General features: G+C 51.3%; 1 protein-coding gene across 9 annotated transcripts in view; it reads right to left on the minus strand.

The window, feature by feature from the left end:
* Positions 1–26,000, minus strand: part of disp1 (dispatched homolog 1 (Drosophila)) — a 49,226-nt gene that overhangs the window by 7,911 nt on the left and 15,315 nt on the right. For 5 of the 9 annotated variants that reach the window (XM_078093916.1, XM_078093910.1, XM_078093912.1 and 2 more), the window contains one exon: positions 8,965–9,589. In XM_078093916.1, coding sequence (XP_077950042.1) covers positions 8,965–9,548 — 584 coding nt within the window. In that variant the 5' untranslated portion in view covers positions 9,549–9,589. Of the gene's footprint in view, positions 1–129; positions 3,050–8,964; positions 9,590–13,002; positions 13,212–26,000 lie in introns of those variants that run through there. The other 4 variants (XM_078093915.1, XM_078093911.1, XM_078093918.1 and 1 more) reach the window with 3 other exon arrangements.

The raw sequence follows: 26,000 nt of genomic DNA on the forward strand, positions 1-26,000 counted from the left end.
TTACATGTCGAAGTGAAAACAACCGGCGATAACGACGCATCTTTCCTTCCTCGGGGCCACTGGAAACATTCAAACAGACAAAAGCACTTCTCATAAGACCCTCTGCTCCCCGTTTAAAGGGCTTCTCACATGTTACAGATGTGCTCACAGTACTCGGCCTTCTGATGCACACACAGCAGGACCAGAAGACGTGAAGATCCTGCTGGGGAGGGTCTCCACACGCACGCACGCACGCAGAGGCCTTCAGCTGCTCGGGATCCATCAGGGCTTCTGGGCGTTACTCCTGGGAGTCGAGGGGAAGTGTCCGGTATGGGCGAGGGGGGCGAGGGGGGAGACGGGGAACCAGATACGGCCCCCGGATCACAGCAGGGCTGAAGGCAGATGGCTGAGAGGCTGAGGGGGGGGGGGGACGGCACTGGTGGACAAGGACAGAAGAAGGGAGCCGGCGCCACAACGTGGAAAACGGACACGGCAAACTATTCCACAACACAAAGTACGAGCCCTCTGGAGTCTGGTCCCGCCGGAGGTTTGGCCGATTTGGCCCAAATGAATTATTCTTCCGTATTTTGAGTAAAACCTGCGGAATGTTCTAATTGGCTGACATTAACTTGAGTAACTGCTGAGGGTTTGACTGGGGGGGGTTGTGTGTTTCACTGGACACATTAATATGACGGTCGGATGCGAAGCAGTTTGCAAATGCAATTACACGCCAACACGTCACGGAGGTTGACATATGTGGAAAAGTCACATGAGGTTTCTTGTATTACAGGAGACCTCTCCTGAACTATATAACAATAAGAGGACCTTCCCTTCATTACGTGACCTTTAACCTGGTATAAAGGCCTAATGAAAACCACGTCCCCCCCCCCCCCCCGACTTTGAACTCACTGCCAGGGGAATATTCTTCATTCTTCTCGCTGTGCTCTCCATGTATGGCCTCTGCCTGCAGACCTCAGGACACAGATATGGCCCCAAAACGGACAGGAGGAGTTATTGGAAATAGCTGGAATGGTTTCACTGGAGAGCTTTCAGACATATCTATCCGTCTTCTGAAGGTCTGTTTTAGATTTAGGGTTGCGGCGCTCCAATGCGTATCCGTCTTCAGCCGATTGGAAAGACGCGCGGCATAACTCAGCTGGCTATCTGGCCCCCGGACTCCTAACAGCAGATACGAACACGCTTCCAGGCAACGAAGGGAGAAGAATTCAAGACGAGGCAACTCCAGGACCTTTTTGGGCTCAAGCGGTCGACTAAAACAAATGAGCACAACGCCGTCGGAGCGGAGCAGGCCGGCGTGCTGGTGACTACTGCATGAGGCCGGTTGCCGTGGAGACAGTCGGAGCCGACTGAGGATGGCGAGGCTCCAGGTTCAACCGCTGCCGCTCTTCTCCAACACCTCCGTGTCATCCGATCCACCGCGGGGGGAGCGATTGAGGATAATTAAACAGGTAAACACGGAGCAGCGGCGCGCTGACGGAGGGGGAAGCGCAGGAGCAGGTGGTGTGTGAGGAGGCCGACACACCGGCGTCTTTGAGGGCTCCCCTGGACAAAAGGTCACGACCTAAAGAGAAACACTGAGCTACCTAACGTGTGGCTTTCTGACAAGCACTTGAAAGACGCTTTTAGCAACAAAGCTGACTTCTATACACTCACACTTACCACAATATATACTCAATGATAATAATGCTCGAATTTAACAGTATTCTCCACGAACAGAAGAAACAAAAAGGTTAACTAGGCTTGATTGTATGCAGCTGTTCTGGTGTTTCGTAGGTAAAGGATAGTTTTGTAGGTATTGTTGCCATCGTGGAATATTTTAAGAGATAGTTTTATTTTCCAGTGTTTTAAAACTACGACAGTATTTTTTAAGTTCATGGGATATTTGTATGTGCGAGAACACTAAACAGCTCATCACACGCGCAATCATTTTCTGGCACGTTTGAGGTGTTTTCAAAAACACAAGATGGGGTGCAGGACTCCTCCCGGGTCGGACCAAAGCAGGACACCGTAGGTCCAGATCACCCGTGTGACCAATGGACGCCACTAGTCGGGCTTGTGGGTGTATATTTATACAAAGCGGCGTCCTGAGAGAGAAGTCAACATCAATATGCCTGTGAGTGTGTTTCATTATGACCTCTATGCAGATGCAGACAGGAAAGTCTAAATCGGGCTTTTTTAGTGGCATAAGTGGGTTGAATAAATGAATAAGGATGGAGCCGGTTTCTCTAAACAAGTTAGAAAATCCTTCAGTGGAAACTTGTAACCCTATAAAACAAGACGGCGGCTGTTAGGTGGACGCCTTGTGCCTCTATACGATCTCCAATACACCGTCTACCTCATTTGACAAACACATCTTCAAGTGTAATCTCTCTGAGGAGACTACGTCACGAGGCTAATGCTAACAAGTTAGCTAAAGTAGACGTTGTGAGGTACATTAATGTCAGCAGCAGTAACACGGTGGGATTCACAGGGCATCACGTGTCCAACAGGCGCGTGGGGACACTGTCCCCTCACAGGAGACACAGGCGATTACGGACGCGCAACTTCCCGGCGTACGGGACCTCACCACCGTAGCCAATAGCTGCAAGAGGTCAGTCCGTGTGACCTCTTTATTATGGCTGCTCCTCCCTCGTCTTCATGGCTTCAGGTTCACAAAGACGAGAGGAGCAGCTGGTCAGCACATTACTATTCTGTCCCAAATGGTCCGGTGCCATCAGAACTGGTGTACAGCTTGGGGGGCTGCGTACGCAGAAATGAAAACGTGGTCTATAACTGATGTCATTCCAGCGGGAATAACTGGAAAACCTGAATGCAGAAATCCTCCTTTACTTGCCAACCATAAGCTACGTTTGAGGGGACACGTGTGGGCTAGAGGACCCGCAGAGGACGAACCAATGCAGCACAGTTGCATTAACGTCCTCCTGCAGCCGATACCTCCTACTGAAGAAGACACCAGGCGGGTTCACTCTCTAGTTCTCCACTTGGGGAGGTGGAATGAATGTAAACGCGACTACTTGCCAATTTTGGAGGAGTGACTGAGAACGTGGACTAAAGGACAGCGGTGCGATAAAAAGCTTGTGACTCATGATGGAGACGTCAGGAGAATACGCGTCATCCAACAGAAAACACAAATCAGCCCCCACACAACCCTCCATCATCTCCTGAACCATCACAGCTTATAGGGGAAAGTCAGCGGCGGTGAAGCTGAGGGCAGTTGTTGCCCCCGTGGGTCCCAGCGTTCCCTCGATACGTTGTGGTCAGCAGAGGTATCACCAGGGGACTTTCAATGCCAACATGCAGTGTTCCTCATGGTGGAGCTGCTAAATGACACCCTGTAGAATAAATGCTGTTATTTTAATCAACATCTGGTGTGGACCGAGCCCATTATTATTATTATTATTATTATTATCTCCTGTACGTATCCGTACTAAAGCTAAATAAACCAATACACATCTCGTTTACACACAGCAGCATGTAGAGAAGCGCTGCCTGTGCTGCCTCCCTAATCGACTCCATGTGGCAGAGCTGCTCAGGTTATTTTAGTCTGCAGAGACCATTTGCTTTTTGATTTTTCTACGTAGCCACTGCTCGTCATCTGTAAGCCTGCAGCAGCCACAGCGACAAACCGCTCCCTTTCAGAGTGGCTGACGATGTCGACCAGCCTGCAGCCGCCAGCCGAGCTGCTGAGGAGAAGTTCTGACAACGTCCTGCTCACTCCAGGCTCTGATCCGCCTTCCTGGGACAGCGTGGGGCCTCTGGTGTGGGACGGCTCCCTCTATGCGCTTTGCTTCAAACTCAGGACCTTCTGAACGTCGGGGAGGTGAGAGATGAAGATGGTTCAAGAGAGAAAGAAAGAAGGCGGTAAAGTAAGTAATCCCGCTGTGGGAGGGCGGGACTACCACCACGGAACCAGCTCCTGACCCAAACAAGCCCTGGACTTTGACCACATATTCTTTCACTCAGTAAACTATCGATTAGTGGATTTAATCAAAGCAACGTTGTTACATTGTGTGTTTAACGGCAGCAGGAAAATCCACTAAAGGAACGTCGGTGGAAGGAGACGACCGATTGGTCCTCTAACTCAGTGATTCTCAACCTTCTGGGTCGCGACCTCAGTGGACAAACTAAAGATACAAGCTGTCATATCTTCATGGATCAGAGCGAGGGACAAGTCAGCTGTAGAATCCCTCACCACAGTCATGCCTAAAAGAACACCTGTATTCTATTCAAATGTCTGCATGCGTCACTCATCCATCCTGGGATAACTTTTGAGATTAACCTCCTGCATCCATCACGCAGCCTCCACCCAAACCCCAGGAGCCGCAAAATACACCCATACATCTCAGCAGACTGCAACCTCCTCATGTGGTTTGGGTTTGCACCACGTGGATGGTGCTATTAGCTGAACGTAGACCTGACCGCTGGTTTGTCACACATCAGCACCAATGAGGATACGGGTGAAAAGGTTTGAATGTGCCTGAGCTTCAACTACGGCAACTTGCCAACAAAGCCCCAACGTCAGCTTGAAGAGGACCTAGTTGTCCCCCATCGCTTCGGCCACTAGAGTTCTGGAGTTCAAGCTTTTGAAAGGTGGAGGAGTGATGAAGTATACGGCTCTGATGGTGGCAGCAACCTGTCAATCACAAGGTAGTCCCGCCCTAAAGCATACCCTGGTTATGGTCTATTTGACTAAATGAAGATCAGGACCTGAAACTACAGACGGAGACATACGTTCATCTCACTAAGGGAATAAATCAGGAGTCGTTTTCTGGTGGACTTCTGTACAATAAGGAGTTCAGCAAAGAGAACGCAGGTTTATTCTGAGTCTAAAACGATTATTGAATTGGGTTTCTATGCATGCAGTATACACACACACACACACACACACACACACACTATATACAGAAGATTGCAAGCCCTGTGGGAAGGAGATATTGTGCGGTTTGTCAAACACTTATTATTTATAATGTGCAAAGCCTCGTCGAGCTGACACCCCGAAACACACCATCACTGTCAGACAAAGGCCTGCTGGTTGAGGCCTGCAGCTGCCTGTGCAGCGAGGGGGAGACACAGAGGGGGAGAGCGAGGGAGCGAGCGAGACAGAAGGGGGGAGAGCGAGGGGGAGTGAGACAGAGAGGGGGAGAGCGAGACAGAAGGGGGGAGAGCGAGGGGGAGTGAGACAGAGAGGGGGAGAGCGAGACAGAAGGGGGGAGAGCGAGGGGGAGTGAGACAGAGAGGGGGAGAGCGAGACAGAAGGGGGGAGAGCGAGGGGGAGTGAGACAGAGAGGGGGAGAGCGAGACAGAAGGGGGGAGAGCAAGGGGGAGTGAGACAGAGAGGGGGAGTGTGACAGAGAGGGTGAGAGCGAGTGAGACAGAGAGGGGGAGAGTGAGACATAGGAGGGGAGAGTGAGACAGCGGGGGAAGCAAGGGGGAGTGAGACATAGGTGGGGGAGAGTGAGACAGAAGGGGAGAGCGAGGGGGAGTGACACAGTGGGGGGACAGAGGGGGGGATTGAGACAGACAGTGAGACAGAGGGGGAGTGACACAGTGGGGGGACAGAGGGGGGAGTGAGACAGAGAGTGAGACAGAGGGGGAGAGCGAGGGGGAGTGACACAGTGGGGGGACAGAGGGGGGAGTGAGACAGAGAGTGAGACAGAGGGGGAGAGCGAGGGGGAGTGACACAGTGGGGGGACAGAGGGGGGGAGTGAGACAGAGAGTGAGACAGAGGGGGGGAGTGAGACAGAGAGTGAGACAGAGGGGGGAGTGAGACAGAGAGACGAGATAACTGACATGAAGCAGAAGAATTAGGCGTTCCAGGGATACAGAAGTCGAAGTTTCTGCAGACGCAGAATGAACGCCAACAGAGCGCTGAAGAACGTGGGCGGGTGACCACGCAGACACGTGGTCCTCCGTAAAGCAGAAGAACGGTTTGGACCCTCCAGCTGATACGTGATGGACGGCTGCACACTGGAGTTGCCGTGTTTTCACACAGCTTCTTAGCAACCAAACCAACTGGCGCCTACAAATACAACGCGACTCAAACTTGCCCAAAATAATAAAAGCTGACCTTTGCTGAGACGCCGTCGGGGCGGAGGAGGAGGGGGGGGGGGGGGGGGGGTGCGGGGGGGGAGCAAGGAATTCTTGCTATCTGACAAGGCGTGAATCTAACCCAAACTGGTGGTTGTCATAAACAATGGGAGGGAAGAGAAACGTTCATCTCCAGGGGAGCAGCGTGGGGGGTTAAATACTCGCCGTGACCCCCGGATGGTTGAGTGTCAGGGAAGGGGCTGGTGGAGCAGGTTCCTTGGACCTGGGCTGCCCCGCGGCTACACCTGATCTGAGATCTGCTTACAGGTCTCCCCGTGGCCTCCAAGCGTGCACTGCGCCCGGAGCCTGCCGCTGGGACACCACGGCGCCGACCGCCCCGCGGGACGCCCACCCAAACCAACCGGGGTGAGTCAGTGGGTTTCAGAGTGAGACGTCCTCCCCGCGGCACACGTCGTCTCAGGCGTGTTCAACCCCTCGCGGCGGGCAGCGTGGATCACGTGTCAGTAAGCAGAAGCTCAGTGTGCACCAAGGCTCCGTGTTTGAATCAATAGACGCACTGTGGATAAAATCCTGATGATACCTTCAGTCAGTGAGACATTTCACCGGGCGATGGACCCCCGGACCACAGGGTCCGACACACACACACACACAAGCTTTCAGAGTCACCAATTGGCCCCACCGAGCCGACCAGCTGACCGCCCGAAGACGCCCGTCTCCCATCCTGGATCGTCTCGCAGAGACAACCATCACAGACTGGACGCTGCTAACAGACACAGCAGCCGGCTCCAGAAGGTCTGCTCCATCTCCTACGTGGATTAGACTCGCTCTCAAAAGCAGAAAGATGAGGAAACAAAGTAGCAGCTAATGTCGGTAATGCTCAGGGAGAACAGGAGCATCAGCTCCCCCCCGTTGTGAAACGGACGTATGAAGACGTATGAAGTTACTCGTGTGTGTGTGTGTGTGTGTGGGTGAGAGTGTGTGGGTGAGAGTGTGCGCGCTGTGATCACAGATTTAATCCCCCGGCTAATCTGGCACATTGTGGCTGCTGGGCAGAGAAAACCAGATACCCGACACCATCGTATCGGTCAGATCTGCCGTGGTCGACGCCCACGTGACCATCGGCGAGCTCCAGCAGGAACGCGAGGCGGGAAAGAAGGGAGGCGAGCTGTGAAGGAGCTTTTTTTGTTAACGTGTGGGTTCAGGGAAAGACCCCACGCGTGAGACAGGTACACGGTTTCCCAGCGTCTAATCTCCCCACGTGACACACACAGCACAGGGAAGTGTGTGAAGGGGGGCCGGCCTGGGAGCGAGACCCCGGGCCCCGTAATTCAAACCCGTCACCGCTGAACAAGAGGGACCTGTTTGGTAAATAAAGAGAGCGGTTTCAACAGACGCAAACGTCCCAGTGCACATCTGCTCCCCATTCGCATGTGGAACGGGAGGCCGGGAGGGAGGGGGGAGAGAAGGGGGGGGGGGGCGACTTAATAAAGTAAGAGAAAGAAAAGGGGGGTAAAGTAGAAGGTAAAGGGAGCGCGTGGAGGAGAAGTCTCGGTGCCACCCAGACGTTCCATTGGTGCGCTGTGGCCACATGTGGAAACCTCCTCTCTGAGCTCCACCCACGCAGAGGCTCTGCAGGAGAAGATCACCGAGTACAGCAGGATGAAAGGGGTCAGCGCTGACATGCTGCCACGAGCGTAATAAACGAAACAAGTAACGCGTAAGCGTGTCAGTTTGCCAGCAGCATCACGGCGGATGTTGCGGTGGAATTGTCTTAATAGGCTTTAATTAAAGCCAAAAACATGTTGTGTGACTGTGGACGTTTTGCCAAATGTAAAGAGATTCAGCTGCAGGACCCCCCCCGCTGTGACCCCCTCGTGACACCAGGGGTGTTAAAAACAAGCGGCCGTTTTTTGCCCCACATGTGTTTGCATCTGTTTGGAGATACAGATTGCAGCTCTGAGCCACGACGCCTTAGAAGAAGCTTCCGTCTGGACAAACGGTGAGAAGCCTCCACTGGAGCCGGCTGCAGGTAACCCAACCTCCAAAACGCCGCCCGTATGCGTCCCCGTCCCCTAACCACTGCATTCCAGGCCCAACACGACCCCTATGCATGCATGTGGCGTGTTGTTATGCAGGGGGCCCGGGGGGCTGTGAGAGGCCCTCTGTTTGGGGTCAGTGAATATATAATCATGCACGCAGCCGCGCTGCGCGCAGACAGCTACGCGCTCTCTGGGACTGGAACCAGCTGAAATATGACGTTTGTCAAAGATAGGTCTCCATCGTCCGGCCCCCCAACCCCCCCTGCACAGGACACCGTCTCCAGAGGCGAGCGAAGGCCAGAGAGGGTTCCTGTTAAGATGCTGCTGATGAACACAGCAGTGGGATCTACAGGAAGCGGCTTTTATCAGCGGCTATTCGCCAATAAAACAATTACTCTAATAGGGAGGAAAGCGTGAGCAGCCAAAACAACAGAGGGCTTTTATTGTGAAGAATTTATAGCAAACTAAACGTGTTTATCACTAAATTGCCAGAGCGTTGTTCTGTGCGATCCTTCAATAAAAGCAGATTAGTAATACTGCAGGGAGGAAGAGAACGCAGTGAAAATAACAGGGCTCTTTTATTGTGAAGAGTTTATAGGAAATTAAATGTGTTTATCACCAAATTACTTGAGCTTTCCTAGCAGCTATTCTTCAATAAAAGAAGACTACTAATGCTGCACGGGGGGCTTTTATTGTGAAGAATTTATAGGAAAAACCTTGTACCAGCAACTCTTTGGACCATGAAATGCATAACCGGTGGGTGACGGGGGACACACACTGATGGACACACACTTATGGACAGACACTTATGGACACACACTGGTGGACACACACTGGTGGACACACACTGGTGGACACACACTGATGGACCCCGTACCTGATTCCAGCAGCCTGGTTCTGGAGGTGCTCCTGCCACCGCTGGTGATGCTGGTGCTGGAGGCCGAGCGGGGAGGCAGGGTGAGGGGGACGGGGGTGAGAGTACGTGCAGGCGGGGAGGCAGCACTGGCAGGACGGGGCGGATCCCGGGTGGGGGGCGGAGCCGGCCCCCGGCCCTGGAGGCGGGGTCTGGAACAGCGGGCACTCCTGCTGTCCGCACGGGCAGCAGGCGGCCGGGAGGAAGTGACACTGCTGGCAGCAGAGCGGCGGGGGATGCAGAGAAGGGGAGGAAGAGGCCGGCGAGGAGGAACCATTGCGTCTGGCCGGCCTGTGGGGGTCCGTGGGCGGCGGGGGGGAGGCGGCCGGGGGAAGGGTCCTCAGGGAGCCGTTCTGTTTAACCACACCGCCGTTTGGGCTCGGCCTGTTCGCTCTCTGGACGACGTGCGAACTCTGCGGCGCTTTGGGTGGCGCGCCGTCTGCCGGGGGGGTTAAGAGGGGGTCCCGGCCGCCGCCGGCCGGTGTGCTGATGTTGGAGGGGGCATTGCTGAGGGCCGGAGGGTCCCCGCAGGCGTCACTCAGGGCCATGGTCCTCTCCCAGCGGGCCGGGCAAGGACACTGTCACTCCTCTGGAGGGGAAAGGGGGCGGGACAGGAAGAGGACTCATCAGGGGAAAGATTCATGTTAAATCAGTCAATACAGATCAATCAATTAGATCCCACCGCTATTAGACAATTAGACAGGGCTTGAGTGTAATCATTGATTTCCCTCTTCCTCCTGTCAGCATGGATCTATGAGCCTGTTAGCTTAGCATAAAGTCTGGAGACAGGTTCTGTCCCACAGTCATTGTTTATTCATTCCATACAGAAACAAAAGTTTGAAATTGCCTCTGAGCCATAAAGTGGAAACTTTAGGTGACTTTCTGCTCCAGGACAGAAGAAGGGAAAGTCGTGTGTCAAACAATGAGTCGTCTTCCTGCCGAGCTCAGCAAGTCCTCTGAAATCCAACTCCATGTGGACATTATTGTGTCCATACTGAGCATATTTGCCAAACTGCTGCGTTATTCATTTGGACACATTACAAATGAGGAAGCATTCATTTGGGGTTTGGACACACGGCTTCTACGCACTGAAACTACAAGATGTGATGCATTTATATTTATACTCCAGGGCCATTTAGTACACAAGGCATCTTGTTTCTTTTAGGCGATGTCATAGGAGGACAGAGAAGGAGAGACGTTTCCATTCAGCAGGAGGAAGCCAACAGTCGGCACCACATGGAATTCACTGGTTCTGCAAAGTGAGCAGACGGACTAAACATGTATTCAAAAAGAAGCCTTGAGATAAAGCGTTATTACGAGCCTCTGAAACGGGGCTTCTGTCTCCTCGGAGTCACAACAGTCACATCAAGTCGTTTCAGAACCACAGGATTCAGCGGGCGCAAACGCGACCCGGCGTAAAATGCAGTTTCAGCCCCTATATGTCACCGAATACTGGCAGGAAAAGGCTTCTGCAAGTGGGAGGGGCCAATTCAGCGAAGGCCGAGAGACGGACGAAACCGTTCAATAACAGACGTGTGCATCTCTCTGTGTCGTGAAACGGTCCACACGCTTCACAGGGATCAAGACAGCGGAAATATCGTAGCTTTTACAATCGAAGTTCCACACAAGCAGGATTCTACTCTGTTAATCCATAACGTATCAGATGTATCATTAATGATCAGAGTCAAGGGAACGGTGAAGCAACAGATCCGCTAGAACCATAAGACTGACACGCACCCTGCCGTGCACCGTGCCGCGCACCCTGCCGTGCACCCTGCCGTGCACCCTGCCGCGCACCCTGCCGCGCACCCTGCCGCGCACCCTGCCGCGCACCCTGCCGCGCACCCTGCCGCGCACCCTGCACGATCCTCCGCTCACATTGTTCACGGTTACCGTCTCCCGGTGTGGAACTTCCCTCTCTGATCATCGGCAAACACGAATAATCGGTCGATCACAGCTGAAAATAGTGAGGAGACGCCGGTACACTGAACCACTAGGAGCCACTTTCAGATGCCACACGGAGACAAACCCCCAACTGGAGGACGTTTCAGAGGCTGCAGACCTGAACCGATTACTGCGGCACTCTGAACATCCACCAACAGACCACGTGAAGAAGGGTTCCTCTGTGTGGTCCCGCTGCCACGCAAACGCACTGTGATGTCACTCACTTCCACCAACTTCAGTTGGAATCGTCTAAAAGTGGAACGAACACACTTCAGGTTTAGTTCTTTCAAACTAAAGAGTTCAAGTCGGCACCAAGTGCACCCGAGCGCCCGATGATACTTCACGTCCGCCTGTTTGTACTTGCGACTCTCGTACGTCCAGCGACACATGAAACCTGAGCGCGACGGGGGGGAGGGGAGGGGGGCGCTAAGGGAAACCCAGATGAAGTCATTAGTCCGGCTCCCACAGCTGTCAGGAACCTGTCAGGACATGAAGAGGCGGGACGGACGCACACAGCTTCATCAACATGTCCTACGTTAACAATAATACGTAGACAGCCTTCTGCACTCCGGAGTTAAGAAAACGTGCGAGCAGGTCCGCCGTTTGAGCTGCGAGGAATGTGGCTCTGTGTGTACAAACGGCCAGCGTTGACAGGCAGGTGAGACATCGGGGGCGGACCGGGCGGACACAGGCGGGCTCTTGTGTCTCGCTTCAAAATAAAAGCTGCACCAGCGCACGCTGGAAGGACGCTCGAAAAGACGCCGATCAATCGGTCCAGACGCAGAATGACTGAACACACATCAGCAGCTGGAGGAGGAGGACTGAGGAGAGAAGAAGACGGGGCGAAGTCACCTAAAACCTACAGCATCTGGAATTCAATCGGAGATTTTTACTGTCCACATTCTTCAATCCAGTGTGATAGAGGTTGTGACCTTTCTGGCATGAGGTGCCAGATTCAAGTCTCTTGACAACTTCTGTGTCATATTTACACAAAGGGAACCTTAAAGTACTTAACGAGTCAATTTCCAACAATGTAACATGTTCCTCCCATTACCAGGACATTGTACTTAGCTGCGAGGGAGCCACACACACGACCTCCAGTAGAAATACACAACTCTCGACACCAGTAATAAGCTGAACAAGTTCTGCTGTGCTACAGCCAATCGGAGGCAGAGTGAGAGGAGAAAAACCACCAAACCAACCAACGTTTCTACGAAATCATGTATTGCTAGTTTGCCGTGAGCCGTCTCTCCCTCACTGCAGCCAGGAGGGATGACTTCAAAGTTCACCTCCACAACAAAAAGCAGCATGAAAATGAAGTGAGGCCGACGGGTCTTCACTGCCACACGGGAAGGAGCTCTGAGGGCTCTGCTGGTGTCATGGAGGACGGCTACCTCCCCCCCTCCTCACCCTCTGTGCACGCAGCCTTTAAACAGCCAGGAGAGCAGACAGCAACACGCGTAATGATCCCGAGGGTCGAGGAACAGGGCAGGTGATGACGAGGCGCTTCTCCTCCACGTCTTTCATGTGGAGTCTGTGATTATGCGGCGAGGCGCTGAGAGGCTTTGGGCGACAGCCATCCTGCACCTTTAATTAAAGCAATTACCAGGAATCCGTCAACAGACACACAGCTTCTACCAATAATAATAATAATAGCAGTAAGCGCATCGCCCACGGACACAGGGGCCCCTGCTGGGCGCTCGCCCCTCGACCAGGCTGCGGGAAGCTCTCTGACATGTCTCTGGCTGTCAGGAGACACCGGGGACACACTCAGCGCCACGGGGGACGTCAGGTGAAGGCAGCAGCGGTTTTCGGTTCATCGGTCCATCAATCGCGCTGACTAAATGACTTGAGCAGGAAGCAGCAGAGTAAACAACAGAAGACACGCACGTGTGAGATACGTGTACTTCATGAAGCGGAGGAGCCCCGATGGACGGTTTCTATTTTAACCCTTCTGTACTTCCCCGGATGTCCCCGTTAGCTTGAAGGCGTTCCGGTGTCCCAACGTCGGCCCCACCGCTCGCTTTGACAAACCGCAGCGGGCGAAGCTCGTCCTACCGTGAGCTCGTGTCCCCCGGCGGCTCGCACTTGTTGTCCCGCTGGGATCCGCAGCACCGCCGAGAGGAATAAAAAGAAGCCTCAGAGAACGAACCACGCGCGCCGTGAAACGGGAAAGCTGTCCCGGCGAGAGCGCGCTGTCTCCGTCTCCGTCCTCCCCGAGTGACGAACACGCACGAGCCCGGTCTCCGCTCCGGCTCCCGGGACGGAGCGAGGAGGCGGGGCTGCAGGGAGGGAGGGAGCGAGGGGGCGGGGCTCGAGGGAGGAGGCTGGACTACCCGGTAAGAACGCTGATAGGACGGCCTCTGCTTTTGACCCCGCCCCCACGGACACGGACCGCTGGCACGCAAACTAAACAGCTAACAAACTAAATAGTATCAACACGAGGGAAACGTCAACTATCATTGACTATCATCATCATATTAGATAATTAACAGATCTGCTGCTTTAAAGATTACACCAGGATGCACACATGCTAAGGACTAGCCTACATTGGGAACGAAGCAACGAGTTTAAACTAGTCACAACTTTCACTTGAAAGATTTTTTTTAAGTTACTTTCTTCTATGAAAGCTGTAATGTTTCATGTTGTAACAAATACATCTCATACATGAAACTTCCAAAGGTTTCAACCACCCTACTTACCGAGATACTAAACAGCCTTTAATTATCTGCATTTCCACCACATCATTCCTAAATAAGGCCAGACGCTGAACATCAGAATCATTTAAATTACACATGACTACTACAGAGTTCTTTAGTTTCTGCAGCGGTTCCCTGATGTGGAGATTAATTAATGCTCCGCTGACTGGAGACTTTTCTGAAGATGCAAATCCTCACAGAACAACTGATGTGTCTCGGCGGGGGAGGTCAGCGCAGGGAATGCTGGGAAGGCGGAGGGCCATACCTGGCTTTGATTTCAGCTGTCCACCAGGATTAGGACACAGTTCATAATAGCGAGCTGTAATCATCTGCAGTGGTGGCTGAGGCGCCCAGCCGGCCCCCGGGGGCCCCGGCGGGAGCCTCAGCCATTTACTGCTTTTGTAGTTGCCTCTTGTAATAATAACGGGTACTAATGGGCTGGAGGAAAGTTGAGCATTTATTGCAGCTGGTCTCAGTGTCCTCTGACACAAAAACATCTCACTGCACGCCGCTGAGGCCGTTTGCCGGGGGTCACGTGACCAGCCGGGCTCAAGACAAACGGGCGGCCTCCTCTGAAATAACACGAACGGGCCGTCCGGCGTGTAGCGTTGGAGCCTGGGTCCGGCGAGCCGGGGGAGAGGTCTGCTGGCGTGGAAGCAGAGGGAGGAGCCACATCAAAGGCACCACTGTACCAGGAAGGACGGGGGCCCCGGTGAATGGCCCCTGGGATGATTGCACACAACTCATCAAAGTGACAGGTTTAGCGCACAACAGAAAAGGAAGGAGGGGGAGAAGTGAAAGAGAGGGAAAGAGAGAGGGCAGGACCAACGCGCCTGAACCATCTAAGGCCTAAAAATAATGCTCACGCGCTTTCAAGCGTATTGAGTCACTTTTCAAAAGGCCGGGTTAGAACAACTTTCCTTTCACTGTGGATTTACTGACTGACGCAAATGTGGCACCCGGGGCAAACATGCAACCCCAAACAGCAAATAGTGGTGTTCTCCCTCCGCCCAAGACACCAACAGCTGCAATGGAAAAAAGGAAAAAGGAGAAAACAGGGAGGGGAAGAAAAAAACTCTCCACAAAAGGCCTGGAAGTTTAAACATGATCCAACTCGTCGTGTGATTTGAAAGCACATTAACGGTGATCTAATAGCCGAGCGCCGGGATGCTGGATGGTAATGTGCTTTGACAGGAAGGCGGCAGGTAATCCTAGCTTCCCCATGCGTGCACGATAACGTCTGGCTTAGACGAAGGAGAGGAAAAGAGGGAAAGAGTTGAGACCTGAAAGTGCATTAAAAGCGTGTATGTGGACGACTAGATGAACAAAGACAAAAAGGTGTGACTACAGCAGACTGGGGGGAAGCTGGGGCTCAGGGCACATTGAGGAACATTGAGGCACATTGCTTCCTGCAGGTCTGGGACGGGGAAACCGGATCCCTTCGACACCTCGGCGGTGAGGACGGACATCTCTCGCCCGATTAGCGGCGAGCTGCCCGACGTCTACCCGCAGGGACCCAAGGGGGCTGTGGAATGGCTGAAAAACTCCAACGGGAGCCGTCGTCTAAGTTACAACAACTTCAAATTAAAATCAAATCTTTTTAATTAATACATAAATAAAACCGTAGAAACGTGAGCATCGCATTACTTTACGCTTCTTATTTGGAGGCCTCTTGGTTTTCCTGGGGGGAACTTGGGAACACTCCAACAACATGACAATAGACCGTATATCGCACTAGTAGCAGCATGTCAATCATAAGGTAGCCCCGCCCTAAATCATCCCAAGCTTTGTGCTGTATTTAAGTCTAATGGACCATAATTTACTAAATGAACATCAAGCTATATTAGAGACTTGAAACTAGAGATTTAGACCATAGCAGCCACCAGCAGAGACACATCTCACGCCAGTAGAGCCGGGAAATGATCTTTTGAGAGTATATTATTATTATAATACAGGTAGATGAAATCCAGCGTTCTGATTGGTTGAGAGTGAGTCACGTGGTGCATTATTGAGCGATAATGTACAGTTGCTGTTCACATTGGACCGAGCGTTCCGTATCACTGCGCACTCACAGTAGATTTTGCGCAAAAAAATGCGTTCGGGGCAATGTGAGCTTTGACAAGCGGACAATCAAGGTGGACGTCATGAGCAACGGGAATGGATGAGGTGGGGCAGGACCCAATGCTTTTTACGTGTACGTACGGGGAGGATTCCTCCACTATTTTGTGCTGAATGGCAGCTATTTAATACCAAAGGTACTTGAGGCAGTACTGTATCGTCAATGATGCAACAGTTCGAGGGCAAAACCGTAACAACACCCCGAACTGTTCCATCATTGAAGATACAGTACAGCCTCTCGTACCTTATGGCTTCAATAACAAGATAATAGCAAGATTACCAGAGTTGTAAGTGTAGAAGGTGTCGTAGAGAGGAAAAGGGTCTATATGTATATTAACTTAAATTAAAATAAAATCCACAAGGCGTTTTTCAGTCAACTACATGCCTTAATTTGTTAACACAATGCTTTTATTTTGAAATACTTGCATGACTGCTATGAGTATTGTGGAAGGTGTAGTGACTCAATAACTTGTCTTTATTTGACTGTCTTGACTTGCTGTTAGTTACAAATGACCACACATGTCTTAAGTCCATTCTTTCTAAAGGGAATAAGAATAAGAATTACATATAACTACAACCTACAGCCGCCACGTAATCGAGTCTGACGTCCTTTCTGCCGCTCGGCTGTATTCCGTAAAGCTGACGCATCACATGAAGAACGCACGAGGAACCATATGTCCCACGTGTGTGCACATGTTTTAGTTTGTTGTTGTTTTCTTTGTATTGATTCCAAGTAAAACAGCCACTGTGGGCTCATGTGCAGCTGTGTGTGCACGCACACGCTGCGGGGTGCTCACGTGCAGCCGTCTGTGCAGCTGCAGAGTGTGGTCGCTTCGGTCGGGGCTCTATTGTCAATCTACGGGTGAGTTTCCAGGTGAATTCAGGCCCATGTTGCATGAAATGCAAATATCCCATCAGCTAAAAAGGTACCGTTTTCATCAGTATCTCTGCAATAAGGGATGATTCACTGGGATGAAGTAAATCCAATAATGGGAAGGTACCTCCACTTATTAGCTGTGTTGCATCATCCACCTACACAGGACCCTCCTGTCGGAGTATAAACTGCTCCATAGCAGAGCAATGCTTGTGATGGTACGAATACATATTCTGAATCCACCAGCATGAAAACATGGTGGAGTTAGCGGGCTAAACAGCAGCCTCTTCCACGTGTTGTCAGATGGTGGGACGGCACATCGCTGTCACTGGACCATCAGTCACTACCTCTGATTCAGCAGATACGCCGATGGCTTCATTTCCTGCCCACGGAAAGCAGATGACAGGCCCCAGCTGGGGTTTGATCGCATTGCCGCACAAATATCGGTTCGCTGTGCAGATCCGGAGCGCAGAACAGGTGGACGTATAGCGTCCGTGTTGTTGTGGACGTGCAGACATGCTGCATCCAGATGACCCGCGCGGCTGTTTCTTATCATTTCCCTTTCACACAACACCGATTGAAGAAAATGACAGACACCAGAGCACAGGAAACAAACAAGTTAGAGTCATTGGCTCCAACTTTAAGAGATTGGCAGAGCTGCTCTTCTAATCGACATTCGTGTGGATATGACATCACAGCCACATGTTCGGGCCACAAGGCTCAACAGGTGCGAGACCCAAAGGCCAGGACACTTGTTGGTTTGCGGATGACGAAGAAGATTCAAGCGTGCTGTGATTTGAGAGTAATTATAGAGAACGGAGCAAAGCGGAGCCGAAGCGCCGTCCCCGGTGCACACAGCCAAGAGCTGAGCAGATCTGACCAAAAAGCAGCGCACATCTCTCCTTCTAATCAGAATCATCCCCCTCAGACCAAAGTACTGTGATCACAGCAAACTGAAAACACCTTCTGTTGTGCAAGTGATGAGCTGACGGAACATCGAGCGCGTAGAAACTACACTAATCACAACACACAGTTCATGTTAGCGTTAGCGGCATGCTAGTAGGATCACTAATCCAAATACGTACTGAAAGCTGATCAATGTCTCCGATTGTAAAACGTGCCTCTAGTCCACGTCAGGGGTCAGTGCAGGCCAGATGCACGACTTGGCAGAGGAACACAACTTGGAGGCCTGTTGTTTCACTGCTGTTGCTTTATCGCACTGAAAAACATCCACGCGTTTGGCACAAAACGCGGCTCAGCCTTCTAATTACCACTTTTGTCCTGAGGATTTCACACGGCGTTTGGGCTTTAGAGCAGCCTTTTGTCCTCGCCGCCGCCGCCGCCCCCCCACCCGGCATTTCTTCCCCCCTCTCGCTCATCATTTTTTCGAGTGCCGGAGGAACTTTGTGGGAAAAGACACAGTTCAATCACAACTCCGCTCTGCTGTCGTCCAGGGGGCAAGATGGGGAGGGATGAACCGAGAGGGGCAAGTAAAGAAGAGAGTGGCAGTAAGCAAACAAAGGGTCCTTATCAAGTAGGGAGGGGGGGGGGGGGGGGGGGGAGTTGACAAAGAAGGAAAAAGAGGTCTTAATTAGTTTGAACAGTGCCGGTTTGATCTCGGACACAATCAGGGCAACTGGGAAGTTATGCGGGACAGAAAGAGGGAAAGTCACGGGGACAGGAAGGATCAGATGGACGGTGTGACGGACCCCCCCCCCCCCCCCCCCGCTGAAGGGCCACGCAGGAGGAATTCGGTGGGCAGATGTTTATGTGTGCAAATGAGTGAAGAGGGTTCCTCTTTGAAGGCACCAGGGTCAGTGTTTGCTCATAAAGGACAGGGACAGCCTGTGAGGGACACAAGTCTCTTCTCCGCGCCCACCCGAGCCAACAACACAGCCCGGCCTGTGGGAACGCAGCACACCTCTGCTCGTTTAGAGGGCTTCCCTACGTTAACAACGCCGATGGTTAGCCAAAAAAACACAGCATGCAACAACGGGACGGCAGCACTCGGGACATTTGTCCTCGACGGCAAAAGGGCCAACAAAGGATTACATTACTGGCCAGTTACTTTTGCAAAGAATCAAAGAATTGTCCGTATTGTCTCTGCTGGACTAAACCCTGGCTCACATGCAGGAACCAGAGCACGTCGTCTGTTTCTGCGTGATAACAGACTTAAGGTAACTGTAAAATAGAATACAACATTCATCACTATGTTTTCAGTTTAAACCCGTGAAAAAAAGAATTGTTGTGTTTTCAGTAGCTTTCTGGGAGCATCTCCTCTTCCAACTTGTTGCCCAGAACGGAACAAACCAAACACTTGCTTAATAGAGGGCCTCTCCGGTCTTATCTTTACCACCTGAAGGCCTCTGTAGGTTCCTCTGACACGGAACGGGACAGGTGAGAGGTATTCATCGGTTGCAATCTGCAGGACGACCACTAGATGTTGCTAAGTCCCACAGAGCAAACACCAGTGAAATCATACACATCATTATATAAAGCTGTGAAAACATCTTCCAGCCACTGCATTCAGGTAAGTAACATCTAGAGGACTAGAGAACCGGGAGGCAGCAGATTAAAAGCTGGCGATATGAATCTGGAGCAGAAACGGGCCAACATGCCTCAGAAGAAAAACTGTGATCAAGTTTGAAGTTTGCACATGTGTGTCAGATATCTGCGCTGGCCCCGATGATGGGGGAGGCCGTAGATGGCCATGAGGGAGAAAAAGGGAAAAAGATTATTTTTTTTTTGTGTGTGGTTGAAAATGTCAGAGGTGTGAGATCACATCCTGCCGTCATAAACCTGTTGGCAGTCAGAAATACTGCGATAGAGGTGTAAATGTGGGGAAGGACAAAACAAAGGCCGGCCTGAGGGAACACACAGACAAATAAGGACGGCAGAAGAGATAAAAACACCCTTTCAAACCTCAGGCCTCTTCAAAACACCTTCATCTTCGTCACCATCATCTGCTCCCTGAGGACGTCCACGATGAGCTCCACGTACAGGCTACACTTCTCTTCACAGGAAGTTGGTCACATGTTCTCTCCTGCTAGGTCATGTGGGTCTCAAGTGTTTAGATCTTATCCCACGTGGAGCTTTTCCAACTGAACAACGTGTCGTTCACCTTGTGCTCGTCTCCCTCTGCCAACCATCAAAAGTGTTTTGAGGTCACAGCGATCTTCAACCAACAAATTCCAATCAGTTCATCCAAAGATGTTACCAGGATGGACAGGACGGACCGATGAACCTGTTCATGTACGCGCGACCTTCTTACATACCGTGAGTGGCCTTCACAGGGTTCTGAAGGGACCAGTGCAGGACTCACGGCCCTCAGCGCGCCGCTGCGAGGACGCACAGCGCCGCAGGGCCTGAAGCTAAAGTACCGATGCCAAGGCCGCCGGAGTGACTTCATCCCAGTGCAGGGCGCGAGGAGGGTCAGAGGGAGCAGATCCACACCCCCTGGAGAGGTTTTTCTGGCTCCAGTTAGAGTCCACGTGCACGTTAGAAAGAGAGACATATTTGTACAACATACGCTAAATTGTTCTCCTTAAGCACATTCTTCCTAGAGGCTAATCCATGCCATGTATGGCGTGTAAGTAAGTACAGAGGCCAACAGGAAGTGACAGGGCGCTGCAGGTTGTTAGGCGTGTATGCATGCATGCATGCACGTGTCGTCTGGTTCTGGGGCCGGTTAGAGCCAAGCCCAGGGCACTTGGAGCCCTTCCCGCTCCCTGCAGAGAGGTGTGCGCCAGCGAGACGGCAACCAGGGCCTCTGCAGCTGCTTCACACACACACACACACACACACACACACACACACACACGCACACGCACACGCACACCTCGCTGCCTCGTTTCTCTCTCTGAGACAGTGAGATGAAACAAAGCGCAGGCTGACCTACAGGTTCTTTTAATTACAAGACAAAAGGAAAGCGTGAGGAAATGTTGGTTGAACCAACACAGGAAGCTGGAACAAGTAAACTACACAAACCCTCCACACAGAACACACGTGGACACGACAACATGATAGTGTCTTTCCTTTTTTCTGCCTTCCAATCTGCCAGACCATAAGCAGGGCGTGCTTTAGGGCGGGACTACCTTGTGATTGACAGGTTGCCGTATACGTCATCACTCCTCCACCTTTCAAACATGGTAACTTGCATTCGCTGCCAGAGACAACATGGCGACGGGGCCAAAGCTTCAGAGCTCTAGCGGACGAACCGATGGGGACAACTAGGTCCTCCTCTTCTACACCAAACTAAGGCTGCCGCAGTAGGTTTTCTAATGACGCTTCAAGAAGGAGCGGCGCCTGAAAGGAAACCTTCTGCGCCGCCGCGTGCAACCGAAGGCTCAAACACCAACAGAACGGCTGTTCTGCTCTACGCTTCTCCTCCGAATGCCAATCGGGGTGACCGCGTCCCGTTGGCTGCAAGGAACCAGCCAGGAATGTGACGGAACCCAGCGGCCCCTCCCGTCTGGTTGAGGAGCAGCTGAGTGATGCTCTCTGACTTCTGGTTGAAGATCATTCAAGCACGATGTGCAAATGGCCACAAAAACACCAATGACTGGAATCAAGTCTCGTTACTCAAACACACTGCGTGCACTGAATGAAACACAAGCCTGCAGGGAAGGAAGACCAAACAGCAATATGGGGAATTCCTCTGGACTTTCAGGGCCGCAGTGGGAACGGCCTCTCACTTGGGTGCATCTCCACCAATTCGTCTTTTGCGGCTCTCTATTGTGTGCAAATGTGTGTGTGCAAGTCTAGTTTTTTGTGCAAAAGCATGTGTGTGTGTGTGTGTGTGTGTGACTAAGTGTGAGTGTCAGGTCAGGTGTTGAGTGTCGAAGCGAGCAGCAGCAGAGCGTAATAGAGACGTGGTGAGAAAGCAGCAGGGCTGACAGCAGTGATAGATGTGCACTCTGACAAATGGACCCATAGAAATAATCCCATATGAGCGCTCCTGTCTCTGTCTGTCTGTGTGTGTGCATGCGTGTGTGTGTGTGCGTGTGCATGCTTGTATGTGTGCATGCGCCAACGGAGAAAAGGAAGAAGCAGAGAACATGGGAGAACGTAATAGTTCCTAAAGGCGAGATCTTTGTGATCATCAGAGATGACACCTGAAAGGGTAAAACACCTCAAACAATAAGGGTGCCCCTTATGTGTGTGTGCAGGTGTGTGTGTGTGCGAGCAGGTGTGCGGTCGGGCTGGGTGAAGGCGTGCGGGCGAGTCCACATGTGTGATTCCTGGGACCAAGTGTGTCCGTGGCGCCGCAGCAGACGTGTGGACACATGGGCCACGGCGGCCTCCTCCTCGTGGGTCTGTTAGCAATTTCTCCTCCTCATGCGAGAAAACAACTCGTTACATTATGACTTAAATGGCGGGTAGCGCTCCTTTGGCAGCGGACGGCGGGCCGGTGCAGGGAAGCCGTAATGCTCTAAAAATGAAAATAAGGAGAAGGTTGCCCAGTTTCTTCCGCCAAGGCTCTTTTTATTAGCAGGCTGTAAATATTTATTAACTGTAAAATTGCAAAAAAAAACGTCACCCTTAAAATGAGGGGCCCAACATTGGTCTGACAAAGGGTCCTCCACATAAGGAATTACCATGGCAGGACCTGAGGGACACAATGATATCTGTAGGTTGGGGTGTCGGGTTGGACCGTGTTTCCATCCAGGACCTGGTCCAACCAGACACCCCGACCCGCACTCTCCGCTCTGCATCTGCTGGTTCCTCCTCACTGAGAGCAAAACACTCCACTAGATCTCCACTCTTTGCTGTCCTGCTCCTAAATGGTGGAAGGAGGTCTCTGAAGACATCAGGACCACAGAGAGCCTTCACATCTTCAGACTAAAGACACACCTCTTCAGACTCTACTTTCTTGAGTTTGTAACCTTATGGTTGAATGTACTTGTTGTAAGTCTCTTTGGATAGAAGCTAAATGACCTGTGATGTGATGTAGTTGTAAGAGAACACATCAGGCTGATTTTCACCTTCAAGAACCGTTCACTTCAATCTGCTTCCAGCTGGTCAGTTAACTCGCTGTTCTGTTGTCTTAGACGTTTACGTTTAACAACCTAATTATGCCTCGCAGCAAACACGTGTGGAAGCACCTGCGACACGCTCGGCCTTTAGTCATGTAACAGGTGTTTCTTCATCATGTATCACTCTGTGCGGAATTATATTCCAACGTTCTGCTTCATCTCCAGACAGATGTGCATCCAGATTAGGAGTGTGATTTTGCAATGAAATATTGATCCACACCATCTGGAGCTTTGTGTACTATCGTTGCAGCTGACGCTCCACGGCGCTGCTGTGACGTGAAGAGGGGAAGCAGAAGGACCAGGTGGGTCCATCTGTATCAATGCCATTCAAAGGTTTTATTTTGAAAGAACAGGTCCCTTCCTGTTACCATACAGCGCGAGTTGGGGGCTTTCATTCCACCAAACAACCCTCCCCACGTTCTGATATGAGATTATTGACAGGCCACGGTGACAGGCCGTGTTCCATGACGGACTGTGCGTCTTTATGTCCCCACATTAGTCCAGGTCTTCATGGGAAGCGCAGGGGAAGAAACCAGGACAGGTTTTGAGCTGCTCTTCCTCGGTCTCCCTCTAGAAGAATGAAGGCTTCTAAAGGTCCATCAAACATTCCCATTCAGTTCAGCGTCTGAAATACGTCAATGTTGAGATGTTCTTCGTCTGGACCTGCCCACCGTAGACCCACACGGGCAGGGCGGTGAAACAGGAGACTGAGTGGGAATGCCAAATACACAATCCTCCCTCTCAGTAGACTTTGTTTTTAAGGGCTTTTTTTTTAGCTTCATATGTAATTTCAGCGTCTCAGATTCCGTCTTCACGTCAATGTGTCCACGCAGAGCAGCCCTTTACCATGTGACATATCCCGCTGGCTCCATCCTAATCTCCCTGCAGCCCTTCTCTAGGCCGGAGGCCCGGTCAAAGTCTCCTTCTCCTGCAGCCCGGCCATTGTTGAGGGGGGGATGATAAATATTTACTCTTCCCAGCGAGGCCGGGAAATGGGTGGGAGGGAGACGGAGCCATTGTGACGGAGGGGTGAGGGACGCTGACAAGCCAGCAGGGTCCTTCCTTCCCCACTGGCACCTAAAAGCCCAATACGCTAGGAGGCCCTCGCACGGCCTCCAACCCAAGAGGGTTGGGGCAGGGGACAGACGGGCAGTGGAGAAGACGGCCACAGAAGGAGACGGGCAGGGAAACAACACAAAGGCTTTGAAGAGGGCAGAGGAGAAGGTTCCCCTTTGTTTACATGACAGACCACCAGCGGAACTCGCAAGACAACAGAGCAAAGAGGATCCACGGTGGGAGACAATGGCGCCGGGAAGAAAGGACCCACTGGTGTTATGAATACGCATCTCTCGCCCACGTCGGCACAAAAGGAACCCAATAGGCATTTTTTTTTCCAGAGGCAGAGCAAACATTTCCCGTATCAAAGCAACACGGTTTGTTTAGCTACACTTCTTTATAAAACGGAGAAAGGGAAAGAGAATCGCGGGCGGTAGAAGTTTCTGGGAAACCCCGTGAGAACGAACACGAGTAAGTCTTTCCCATTTAAGTCCATTAAAGCCCTCCATGAAAAGCCAGAGGAAATCCAGAAGTGTAACACGGAAACCGTGCGTTTGGATATCTGTTACTTCAGAGAGTGACTCCTATGTGCAGCAGGTCACCCAGGGGTCAGACCCAGATCGGCTGGACTGATCTTTAACCTACAACAATAAAGCCCGCCTTCATTTATCATTTCCTCCCCGTTCTCTGGTTAGAAGATCCGCTTCCTGTCTGAGTGGGATTTATACAGGAGATCTTCTAGAAGACAGATACTACGTCACGTGGAGACACTGTTGGGCTTTAATACCTCAGGCGCACCGCCTGTGTGTTGTTCATCTTCTACATTGTTCATTCTGTCCTCATGACGTCATCGTAGTCTGTCCATCAGGAGACGGATCGTCCTCACTGAGGTTTCTTCCCTTTTCTCCCTCTGAAGGGTTTTCATTTGTTTCCTCATGTGAGGGTTTCAGGACAGAGGACGTCACATGTGTACAGACTGTAAAACCCTCTGAGGCAGATTTGTAATTTGCAATCTTGGGCAAAATAAAATGAATTAAATACAATGAAAAAACTTGTATATTTAATGAATAATCAGACATTTGGGGGGCAGGTGCTTAAACCAAAAGGGCATCCAATTACTCAGGAAAAATAAATAAATAAAATAAACACAGTAGGATATATTCTATTATTATTATTTAATAAAATTGCACTTCCTTGTTTTTCTAGGTTTGTATCCTTATGGTTCAAAAACACTTAATTATTAATAATTATATTTATATATATATATATATATGCCAATAATAACAAATGATTTGGGAGGGCAGGGGGCTTCGGCCCCTCTCAAATAGACAGAATGACGCCGCTGGTTATTTATTAAATGTATTGTCATTTGGTATCAATGTGTGTTTCATGGCAACAAGCCAGATGGATCATAACTCACGCTGTGGACGCATTGAAAGTAGAGTGGTACGTGGCCTCTGAGCATCTGCTCTGATGTCATTCCTACACCTGCCTCTCGCTACGCGGCGGAGCGCCGCCTCGTCACATCACAACAAGGAACGCAGCCGATTATTCAAAATCATCAAATCATAACAACTTTGATGAAGACGTCGTCCCGAGCCGCTGCAGCCGACGAGACTCGCTCTCGTCTGCCAACACGAAGGTTTCAGAGGAGGCCTCAGCAGGTAAACATCTCCCTCATTAGGCTGACGGAGCCTGCTGCTCCCTCAGGCTGCAGGGCGCCATTCACAGCTCCGCCCCCCGACAGGTCAGAGCGCCGCGCCTGGGGTGTGTGTGTGTGTGTGTGTGTGTGTGTGTTGGACAGTCAACACAGCTGCTGGCAGAGGATCACTGCTGACTGACACACTTGTTAGGAGCAGAATCCTCCATAAAAGGCTTTTTTAGATGTAAATGTGTGCGTCTTGTGTACATTGGCCTCTGCGTGAATGAATCCAGCTGAGGATGATTGTTTGAACGGGTTCAAGCCGGTTTATCAGTCCTTGTGGGGGGAAGCGGATTACATTAGTTTGACAATCAACACGGGTATTTTTGCTTTTCTTATGGAGTAAAGACGTACTGTGCTTCTTGTTTTGTGGATTCGTTGTCGTTTATTTGATGCTAAAACTCCTTTTTACACTGAAGCAGAAGCACTTTCTGCTGATGCTGATTCTTGAATTTCCTTTGATTCCATTCGTCTTTAATGCTACAACTTTCTGTTACTCATCAGCCGAAGTGCAGCGCGGATACTAGGAAGAGAACGTTAGAATACCAATAAAGCAACGCGCACATAAAGCA

Source organism: Gasterosteus aculeatus, chromosome 18, assembly GCF_964276395.1.
Source record: "Gasterosteus aculeatus chromosome 18, fGasAcu3.hap1.1, whole genome shotgun sequence".
NCBI classification, from domain to species: Eukaryota; Metazoa; Chordata; class Actinopteri; order Perciformes; family Gasterosteidae; genus Gasterosteus; species Gasterosteus aculeatus.